This window comes from Pongo abelii, chromosome 20, assembly GCF_028885655.2.
Source record: "Pongo abelii isolate AG06213 chromosome 20, NHGRI_mPonAbe1-v2.0_pri, whole genome shotgun sequence".
Taxonomy (NCBI): Eukaryota; Metazoa; Chordata; class Mammalia; order Primates; family Hominidae; genus Pongo; species Pongo abelii.
In genome coordinates this window covers 52,712,375-52,723,377 of record NC_072005.2, presented here as the reverse complement: position 1 = coordinate 52,723,377, position 11,003 = coordinate 52,712,375, and the positions used below count along the sequence as shown (strand labels likewise).

At 57.5% G+C, this 11,003-nt stretch overlaps 1 protein-coding gene across 1 annotated transcript; it reads right to left on the bottom strand.

The window, feature by feature from the left end:
* Positions 1 to 2,595: 2,595 nt before the first annotated feature.
* Positions 2,596 to 10,596, bottom strand: CALM3 (calmodulin 3). Its single transcript, NM_001132483.1, is given in 6 exon segments — positions 2,596 to 2,776; positions 2,920 to 3,055; positions 3,311 to 3,417; positions 3,579 to 3,722; positions 6,060 to 6,090; positions 10,476 to 10,596. Coding segments are annotated over 6 exon segments (450 nt in total). The 5' UTR covers positions 10,479 to 10,596; the 3' UTR covers positions 2,596 to 2,747.
* Positions 10,597 to 11,003: the final 407 nt, after the last annotated feature.

Genomic DNA, 11,003 nt, shown 5'->3' with positions numbered 1-11,003 from the left:
TGACTTCTGTCTCTGCTCCACCCTTGCCCAGCTCCTGTGGTTGTGTAAGAAACTCAGAAGTTAAAGACAATGCTTATTAACCTCTCATTCCCCGTTCCCCAGAGGGAGAATGAGAAAAGCCCTTGAGGATTCTGACCCATCCCTCCACTATAGCCCCACTGGAATGGGAGGGTCTTGCTTTGTTGCCCAGGCTGGTCTCAAACTCTTGGCATCAAGCAATCCTCCTGCCTCAGCCTCCCAAAGTAGGATTACAGGCATGTGCCACCGGGCGCTGTTGAGGCGGCTTCTTCCTCACATCCCCACTTGCCACGAGGAAGTTGAGCTTTCTGTGGTTTGTAATTTGGCTGTGACCGCATAGCGGTTTGTACTCTGCCTTGTGTGGTTTGCAATTGTTTTGGGCTTTTTGTTTCAGATCTTCAAACCAACACTGAGTCCCATGCCCTCCCTGTGAGCTCAGGACCATGCCTTTCTCACCACTGTAGATCCAAACTTGGCATGTTTTGGCTGCCTGTGAGACTAAAGCAGTGAATGCCACCCCTCTCCCCAAAGCATCAAGAGGCTCACCCACTGCAGGGCCTGCCCCTGCCTTCCTCTCTTCACCCAGCTGGGCTCCAAGCTGCTCGGGGCTCTCACCCAGCCTCGCTGGATTTCCTTCAGTTCCTTGGTGTCCGGGCTCCTCTTGCCTCAGGGCTTCCATACACATCGTCTCCCCCAACTGGAACGCCCTTCCTTCCCCTGCCCAGCTAGGGGACTGCCTATCTTTCAGGTAGGTCTCAGCTCAGTCCTGCCACCTGACTGGGCTGACCCCTTCCCTGTGTGCTCCCGTGGCATGATGGGCCTGCCTCAGATGGAGACTTCTCAGTCCCCGCCTTTCAGTCCATTTGTGCGACTATCTCTAGGACAGGATCCTGCCCTTGACGACCCTGCGATCTAGCTGGGATCAGAACTGTGGTTCAGAGGCGTCCACTGGGCTGCACTGACCGGACACAGCTTCAGGGCCAGCTTGGAGGAGAGGCTCTTCCACCTCTGGGCCAAAGGAGTCAGTGTGGGGGTTGGTGTGTGTGTGTGTTGGAGGCGGGCAGGCCAGAAACTGAGACAGGAGGGGAGGAGCCAAGTCAGGTAGTCACTGTATTTTATTGGAAAACATTGATATATATTTTTCTTCACAGCTTGAACTGAACACAATATTGCCCGGTTTAAAAAAAAACAAAACCAAAACATTCCGAAAATGTCCACAGCCTCACGCCTACCTGCCCTTACCCTCAGCTCTTGGCTGGGTCTCCCACTATGCCCCGTCCCTCCTTCCCTCAGAGGCTGGGTGCCAGAGGGTGGATGAGAAGAGATTCTCAAAGCTGGGCAGGTCCCAGGAAAAGCCACTTGATCGACCTGGGCAGTGAGGGGAAGCAGGGGGCGGGGGGTGGAGTGGGGAGGTGGTGGGGGGAGCCAGATGAAATGAACAGAAAAGGGGAAAAAACCCAGATGACTGAACTGCCCACATTGACTTACTTGTCCCAGAGGCAAAAGTCAGAAGCAAGGGCACGGATCATGCTCTCCGCTGGGGGAGTATGGGGGCAGGCAGGTGGGTGAGGGGAGAGGCAGGGAAGAGGGCACGGAGCACAGATGTGAGGAAGCAGTGCCAAGTCACCACGGAGAAGCGGGAGGTGCTGGCGGACCAGGACGCAGAGGCTGCTGTAGCTGCCGTCCCCTGGGCAGCTGGCCGACAAGATCGTTTTATTGCAGATGCGTTCTCTTGAGAGCGTGGTGGGGCCCATCTTCCCTCTCCCCACCCTTTAGCTAGCCCAGCATGGTTCTGAACAAAATGAAAGTCTTAAGGGCCACAGAGGGGAAAGAAAAAAAAAAAAAGAACCAGCACATTACAAAGCGACCATCCCCACATCCATTCCTAGGACGGGCCCTCAGGGCGGTGGGTGCATCGTGAGGAAGGAGCGGCATGGGATGTTAGCACCAGGTATTTACAGAACAGCTCGAGAGCGCTTCAGGAACGCGGGCAAGTCCAATTTGCAGAGTGGCCAAATGAGCAGTCCCCACCCAGCCAAACCTCAGAAAGCCAATCAGATGGTTTCAGAACAGCAGCTAGTGGGATGTGAGTGTTGCCCACTGTCAGTCCCCTTCTGTGAGTCGGCCCCCTCGACCCCCTCCTGGGCCACATCCAGTCAACGCCACAATTCCTCAACGCCCCCTCAGTCCTTCTGGAATGCCTCTCTTGGCACCCCTGCCCCAACAGGCTGCTGGGATCTGCACACGGAATCACAGGGCTGGTTGCATGCAACAGCAAAGGGCATGCTCTTCTGCCTGGGGGAGGGCCTCTTGTCCCTCCCAGCAGGTCCCGGGACAGGGCTGGCAGCCACCCCAGCACCCAAAATAAGATGACAAACAAGAGGAAACAAACCAAAATGGAGGAGAGCCACCCGGGCTGGATGAGGGCAGAGGCTCCCCAAGGGGATCTGGGGAGGGCTTCATCTTATGAATGCATCAGGCCTTGGAAGACATGGATGGAAGAGGCGAGGGCAAAAGGAAGAGATGAGGGGCATGGAGAGAGACTCAGGGAAGAAGGAGAAAGAGCAATCATGCAGCTTGGGACAAATCTTTTGTTGCTTTATCAGATTCTCAGTCAATCAATTGGTGTTTGCTAGAACCGGGGTACGCAGGGGAGTGTTGAAGAGAGAGTGCGCGCGCGAGAACAGAGAGATCTAGAGAACGGGCATCGCCAGCTGCCCGGGGGGCCTTCACTTTGCAGTCATCATCTGTACAAACTCTGTGGAGTGAAGCAGAGAGAGAGGAGGTCAGGCAGGCAGGCTGAGTGGCGAGCGGCCCTCCCCAACAAGAGGGATCTGGGGGCTTGTTCCTGAAGCTGCGATTCTCTTCTTGTTCCCGAGATCAAGCCTGGCCTTGACTCACCTTCATAATTGACCTGGCCATCTCCATCGATGTCAGCCTCTCTGATCATCTCATCCACCTCCTCATCGGTCAGCTTCTCCCCCAGGTTCGTCATTACGTGACGCAGCTCTGCGGCGCTGATGTAGCCGTTCCCATCCTGAGGGTTGGGGATAAAGCCTTTCACTGGGCACTTCTCCCGGCGGGGAGAGGCAGTGAGAGGGGTGGCTGTCATCACCATCCCTCAGCAGTGAGCACAGTGAGGGAGGCTGCCTGAGGTGGCAGAGCAGGTTGGCAGTGAGGCTGGCACCGGGACCCGGGCCTCCTGGAAGTGGTAGCTCCGTGGCTCCAGTTCCGCCTGTCTGCCTGAAGGCCGGCGTCAGTCTCATAGCCGCCCCTGGAGAGGGCTGCTTACCTTGTCAAAGACACGGAACGCCTCTCGGATCTCCTCCTCACTGTCTGTGTCCTTCATCTTTCTGGCCATCATGGTCAGGAACTCCGGGAAGTCAATGGTCCCGTTCCCTGGAAGGTGGGGAAAGGATGGAGAATGCTCTTGGCCTGGGCCCTGCAAGATGACCCTGGGCCCTGAGAGACACGGGCTCATCCATCACCCTGAGGGAGGCTCCCTGCAGTCACTCGGGGTGACCAGGAGCGGGGCTGCCCACGCGCTCTGTGGGGCTCACCATCTGCATCCACCTCATTGATCATATCCTGCAGCTCTGCTTCAGTGGGGTTCTGTCCCAGGGATCTCATCACTGTCCCCAACTCCTTGGTGGTGATAGTGCCATCTCCATCCTTGTCAAAGAGGGAGAAGGCCTCCTTGAACTCTGGGGGAAGAAGGGGAAGGAGTCAGAGGTCACAAGGTCCACAGGAGAATCCTTACCTCTGGATGCTGGACGCCTTCCCTGGAGGAAGGCCAAGGGCGTCAGTCCCACCTAAAGAAACTGAGACAGACTTCAAGTCCCACACAACCAGCTCTCTCTCCTCAGTGCTCAGAGCAAAGCCCTTCCAACCTTCATTCGACAGTTATTGAACATCAACACTGTGCCAGGTAAAGCTATTTTTCTGGCCAGCCAGTGAAGACAGTGGGGAAAATGGTCTGACAGCTGTCCTTAGATGATTCTACATTTCTGTTTGGTCCCTGGCTTTGGCTTCTCCCTCAAATGATGAAATGAACCAAAGTCATGGAGTGAATGAGAGCCGAAAGGATTCCTTATCCGAGTGTGTTAGCCAGGGCTGGTTGGCTGGGACGAGGAGGGGAGGCTGCAGAATGCCTCTGGCCGGCCTGAAGAGGAAATGCAGGCATCCACTCCCTTCTGACTGGCAGCCCTGTTCCCTGCCGTGGGTGCTACCAGTTTCCAAAGGAGCTGAGCCACTGCGTGTGGTGAGCGTGGGGGTGGTCGGCAGCAGAACATGGCTGACGGACGGTGCGTGGGGTGGGTGGGGGGATGGAAAGCGAGGGGACGGCTGCCAAGCCAGGAGGATGAGGAGCTAGCAGTGCTGAGTGGGAAGGCCACAGCTGGGGCCGCATCAGGGGCAGGGAGAGGAGCACATGGCTCTTGCCCTCCCACTGGGCCCATTTTGGCACCTGGTGCTCCTCTACCCCCAAGCCCTGAAAACACAGATGTCTGGCAGCCTATTCCCAGAGGGTGTGGGCTGGGGTGAGGCGGTGGACAGTTTGCTAATGGAGACAGGGTGAAAAGCAGACCGTTTATGTTGCACAAGGCCAGAGTTGGGAGATGGGTGGCAGGTGCATTGGGAGGGACACGCACAGCTGGGAAGCTGTGGCCCTGAGCCTCTGGGCCCTGGGGACATGGCAAGAGTCTCCTTGGGGAGGCTGGCACCTCCCTGTGCTGAGGCCTTGTTGTTCTTGGGGAGGGCGGAGAGTGGGTCATGGGGCACCCCGAGCTCATGATCACTAAACCAGGCCATCCTCTGGCTTTCCTCAGGGGTCTCCATAGCCACCCAGGGCCAAAATCTTGAAGCTGCAAAGGTGACTCTGTGATGGGGGTTGGGAGGAGAAAGGAGAGAAGGCAAGTCCGTTCCTGCCTCCTCCCACTGCAGAAGCTGGGCCTTTAGTACTTGTTACACAGCCGGTTGAACCTGACAGCAGAGCTGGGGGCTGGGTAGCTGGTGCGGAGCAGAGGCCCATTCTCTGGATCGCTCCTCTGGTCTACTGTGTGCTGGCCCCTGGCTATGGAGATAAACCAAGAGTTGCTCTCTGTCCTCGGGCAGCTCAGTATGGGCGGGTAGGCAGGCACGGATCCATAATTACACAATAGTTCCTGTAGCTGACCCTTGTGGGGTTTTGGAGGGGTTAGAAAAATGAATTAGATGGGATCCAGGGATTTCTTCTAGCTTGCTGAGAGAGAGATGATTGTTTAGCCAGCAAAAGTTTGCGGAGGACCTACTATGTTCTAGGCAGGCATTAAGGCTATAGCAGGGACCAACAAAACCAAGTCCCAAACTCAATGGAACTCACATCTAGTAACAGGAGATACAACAGGTGAAGACATAAGAAAATAATTTCAGACAGCGAGAAAGGTTATGAAGAAAATAAAGTGATGTGAAGGAGAGTAAAGGAAGGCTGTGTACTTGAGATGGGGGTCAGGGAAGGCCTCCCCGAGGGGACATCTGAGCTAAGGGATGGGAAGGAGCTGCCCATGCAAAGCGCTGGGGTGGCACTTCCGCCAGCAGAACAGGCAGGCACAGGCACATGCGAAAGGAAGTGCAAAGCGCAGGCAAGTGCAGAGGTGGGAGTGACGAGCCAGCTCCTGGGCGGCTCCTAAAGTGGGACAGGAGCTCTGTAGGCCCCATAGGGAGGCAGGGAGCTCACCTTCTAAGCCAACCTGGCTGAAGCTGGGAGAGAGAGTTGGGTTCGTCCTGCAGCCACTGATATCAAGCCCCTAGATGACCCAGGCCCAGGAGGGGAACACAGCCTTTGGTGTCTGGTAAAGGCCTGTCTCAGGGCCATGGGGCTTGGTGTCATTGGGGCACCAGTGTGCTCTTATACACATTTATCAGCATTCTAGGCACAAGGCATAGTGTTAGGGGACACAAGGGATACACAGGTTCACCCATCAGATGTCACTCCTCGGTGGCTAAGATTTGGCTGGGGATGTGGAGGCTTTCCTGAGCTAAGATGAGGGGGATAGCACACTCACCTGCGATCTGCTCCTCAGTCAGCTGGTCAGCCTGCAAAAGCATGAAGAGGAAAGTCAGTCACCAGGCCAGACAGCACAGACACATCTTCCTCACTCAGCCCAGGCCCCCAGCCCCAGTGAGGCCAGCTCCACGTGGCATTCCCGCCGGGCCAGGGAGGAGCATGCCAGAGTCAGGGTCTGAGGCAGAGCCAGCGCCTGATGATAAAGTCTGGTGATTCAGAAAGCTGGGTACCAGGGTGGGCTGGACACTCAGGCCTGCTGGACGCACGGCCCGATGAAGCTGCCCAGACCCACGGGCTTCCAATCTCAACTCAGCATGTGGGAGCCACAGAGGCGGGAGAAAAGCCTGCCCCAGCCCCAAATCAGCAGCGCTGGCGAGGCCTGGCACAGGTTTGCATCTCATCAGTGGGAGCCCCAGAGGCCGAGCGAAGGGAGCGATTGCCCTGGAGGCCTCATCAAGAAGCTCTAGAAGGCTCCAAACTGAAGCAGGCCAGTCCTTGGGTAGGGCAGAGGGACGATGTCTGGGGCTATCTCTGCTAGTTTCTGTGTCACCTATTTGGAGGCGGTTGGCTCAGGCAGAGTCGACCCGAGTGGCAAAAATTCTAACTGGCGGCCCGAGTTGTTCAAGCACCTAAAGAACTCCGGTCAGGCTGGAGGCAGGCGCTCCACCCCCTGCGCACAGTGAGGGCGCAGGGCCATTCTGTTTTGTTTCTTTTGGGCAGGAGGGACAAACGTCAGGGAGAGGGCTGCAGCGGGCAGCAGCAGAGGACTGAAGTCGGCTTGCACTGCAGTTTTTAACCCTTTCCAGCTTGGGCACTCTGGGGACTGGCCAGTGGGTGGCAGGCAGCCTTTGCTGCATGCGGGGTTTGGGGGTGGGGAGGAGATGCGGGGACTGGCTTCTCCTGCACTGGTGTGCTGGGCATCAGCCAGGCATAGTGATCCTATGGGGCAGGAGCGGGGCTCGGGCGTTGGGGAGGCTGAATCCCAACATTTAGCTTTAGCAGCCAAAAGACACATTTTCCCTGGTGTTTGTTGATGCTGTTAAGAAGGCACCACCATCCCGACACCACGGTGGGTCTGTTCCCCTTCCTTTCACAATCAGGGAAAGGGGCTCCAAGTCTATAGCATGTTCTAGTCTTGAGTCTGAGAGCCTCAGAAATAGAAGCAGACTATTATGTGAATTTGCAGTATTCTACGGAGAGGTTCCAGAGGCTAGGAACAAACCACCGCCTGCCTCCCCTACCCCCATCCCCGTCCCAAATATTAACAATCACTGATCTAAAAAAGTTAGAAAAAAAAAAAAAAAACCTAAGGGAAGAAGAACTTGCAAGCCCCAAATAGGCAGAATGGGAGGGGTAATCAAAATGATGATCACAGAGGGGAGAGGGCTTAGGGAGGGGGAAAGAGGAAGGTAGAGAAGGAAAACGGCACACATGCACATTCTGGAAAAGTCCAAAGTGTAAAGGGGAGGTGGGGAGGCCAAATGAAGATTCTTCTGCATTGCCCTTAAAAAAGACAGGGTGGTGGGGCTTCTAAATGCCAACCTGGCAGCCCCAGGCCCATGAGCCCCTTGCTCCACCTGCCCCCCACCTCCCACCATGGGCACAAAAGCCTGGAGCCATCCCTTAGGTCCTGACACCTGAGGAAGAGGCTTAGGGAAAGTGAGAAGGGAGGATGGGCTTCTGGTTACTGAGACCAGGCAATGCCCGGGGAGGGTCAGGGAAAGAACAGAGAGGAGGGCAGCAGTGTGGGGATGCGGCTGCCATCCCATCTGCTTTTCATTCTTTCCCCTGGCCTAGAATGGAAAAAGCGAGCCAGGTCAGGGCCTTCCCAGCCCACTGCTCCGCCCTGCAAGAAGTCCAGCTCTCCAGACCTTTGGGCAGCACTGTAAGGGGCTGGGGGTGGGGGCGAGGAGGCTGTGACAGGCTGCAGATTGCCCTGAGTGGCTCTGAAGGCCACCGTTTGCCAGTCTCCACCAAAAGAGGGGAAGATGCAGATGAGGCACTGCCATGTTCAGTTCTGTCACAGGGTTGCTGCAAATAGGCGTGGCTCTGCATGGAGGGCCTGTCAGACGCTCTCCCTCCCATGTTGGAGACCCACTTCCCTGCTTGGTCAAGGAAAGGTACAGATCTCAAGCAAGGTTGCTGCCCAGAAAACTGACCGCCTAAGAAGAGATCATTGATCCTTGCTCAAGGTTTCTTTCCTTTCTAGACCTGAAGACTAAACTTTCAACAAAAACTGTTTCCAAAATAACTCAGCTGGTCTCCTGCTCCCTTATCCCTCATCTTAGGCTCCAGCAAGGGGCTGGACAACAAAAAAAAACACGAGGTAGAAGAGGGAAGAAGGTATGATTTCTCCGCCTTGCCCCAGCCCCCAGCCAATGCCAGAGAGCAGTGTTAGATGAGATCAGAAACCAAGGCCAGGGCCCCTCACCCGGGCCAAGGAGGAGCCACAGAGCTCAGGCCAAAGTCCAAGGCCAGTTAACAGTGACTTGTCCCACCTCTACCTTGCTGATTATAAACGGAAAGAGAAACTAGTTGTGGCCAGAGCTCGGGTCCTATTCGGGAGGTAGGGGGCCTGCTAGTGCTTCAGGGCCCCTTTAGCCAGGTTCTGCTGGGGGAAAATGGGGTAGTGGCAAGAGGAGCCATCAGGTCTGTGTCAGCAAGTATGAGATCTGATACACAGCAGCGGCTGCCTGTTCTCCCTAGCCTTGCCAGGGAGGATGGCTGCACACGGTTCCCAGGCTCAGCCTGGGGGGGCTGTGGGTGTTGTGGGTGGCAGGGAGTAGGAAAGAACTAGTCTGCTGGTTTTCTCTCAAAGCCCTAACTGTGAATTAACAGACACGCTCAGTGAGGGTCCTGAATGGAACAAGTGGCCCTCAGGCCGATCAAGGGGTCTCCCCAGAGGCACTCTCTGATCAAGCTCTGCAGCCCCCACCCCGAGGGCACGGGAATAGGCATCTGATTGTCACTGACGCCACACTGTACTGCACTGTCATTTGGCACAAGTGAGGAGGTGCAGCATGGTGTGTGGGGCTGGGGATCATGAGAAAACCGGCGCTCCTGCTGGGAAAAGGCAGTGCTCTTGGCCTGAAAAGGGCAGCGACAGAGTGAGGCTTCTAGGCTTGAAAAAGCTGGCTCATTCAAGGCACCCCAAACTTTGATCTCCCATCCCCATTTCATGAGGCTTCAGTGCGCAATAGGGGCCTGAACAGCTCCGCCCACCTGCTCCCACTGCCCCGGTGCCTTCCACCCAGCCGCGTTCTTCCTGGGGAAGGAGGACGGTAGAAAAGCTTCCTCCGGCCTCTGCAGCCCACTCCCAATCCACCCTGAGCTGTCTTTGTCCTGGCCTGTCCCTGGAGACTGGCAGGGTGCTACCCACATCCACCCCCAAACCTAGGCCCACCCTGACTGCCATTCATTTTCTCCTTCCACCTCACCTCCCAACTACCCAAGCCCAAGTCCTCCCCCACCCCTCACCTTGGAAATCCATCTTCTCTTGGACCCAAGCACAACACTCCTACCCCATTAAAAAAATTCTTTCTTTCTAGAGCAACAGTCTTAACCACTAGTAACCTCGGAACCTTTTCTAGCTACTTCCAAATTAACCCCAAGGGTCCCTGTCCCCCGACTACTGGCGAGCCCCACTCTCACCATCCCTTTTCACCACCTCCACGACCCCGATCCTTCGCCGTCCCGGAAGCCTTCAAGAGCATCTTCTAATCTCCGCTGCCACCCACCCCAGGCTCTTCCTCCCATAAGCTTGCACCTCACCCTCCTCCTCCTCTGCAGTGCTGGGCTTTGGAGACCACCCTCCCCCACCCTCGGGAGTCTCATCTGTAGAAGTGACCGCCCATCCCTGACCCTCTCCTTTGCTCCACAGGAGCCCAGGGGTCGCCCTTCCCCGCCCGGGCCCAGCTACCCTCCACCACCCCATCCAAGAGCAGCCCAGCCTCCCTTCGTCCCCCGTTCCCCGCATCCTCTCAGGACCAAACGCCTTCATCAGGGCCTGAATAGCTCCCCTCCCCAGCCCATCTTTCTTATTTCGTCCCCTGGGGTCCAAACACCTCCATCCTGAAACCCAACGCCCCATCCTGGGTCCAAAATCCTTTTGAGGGATTCCACTGAGGGTCCCGATCCTCCATCCGGGGTTCAAATGTCCCCTTTAGGGGCTCAGATACCCATTTGTGGACTTAAACATCCCATTTGGTGCTAAAGTCGCTTCTGGAAACCTTTGGGGATCCAGACGTCCCGCTCTGGGTTCAACGGCCCCCGACAACGCGGGTAGAAAAGGGTCCCGAGGCTCTCGCCCGGCCCGGACGCCCCCCATTCTGGGCTCCGTCGCCCCCTCAGGGGTCCTGCCCCGTTAAGCCCGCCTCAGAGCCCGCAGCCTCGGCGACCCCCCAGCCTCACTCACCATGGCGAGGCCCGGGGTGTCCGGAGCACGGGGATCAAGGTTCCTCCGGCGGCGGCAGCAGCTGCAGCAGTTCCAGCTCCGCCGCGCGTCCGCGCCTCCACACTCACTGCCCGCAGCGCGCGCCGCCGCCGCCGCCGCCGCCCGCCCCAACGGTCCCTCAACGGCCGCCGCGCGCGCCCCGCCTCGCTCGGCCCCGCCCCACCCGGCCCGCGCGCCGCCGCACTGCGGCTCCCACGGATCCCTCCGCGTCCCGCTCCACACCGACGGGCCCGCGAATCTCTCGTCCCCACCCTGCACAGGAACTGGGTTTGCCGCCGGGCGCGCGCGCGCCCGCTCCCGCCGCCGGACTACTTTCTCTCGCCGCGCGCTCTGCCTCCCGGGCCCACTTCGCTTTCCTCGGCGGAGGGGTACCGCTCGGCGGTGCGTGACGCGTCCCTCTGTGAACCGCGTCACTATTGGGCCTGGCCCGTGGCGGAAATGAGAGCGTGGCGCCCATTGGTCCGACCTTCCCTGCAATGCGTCAAACTG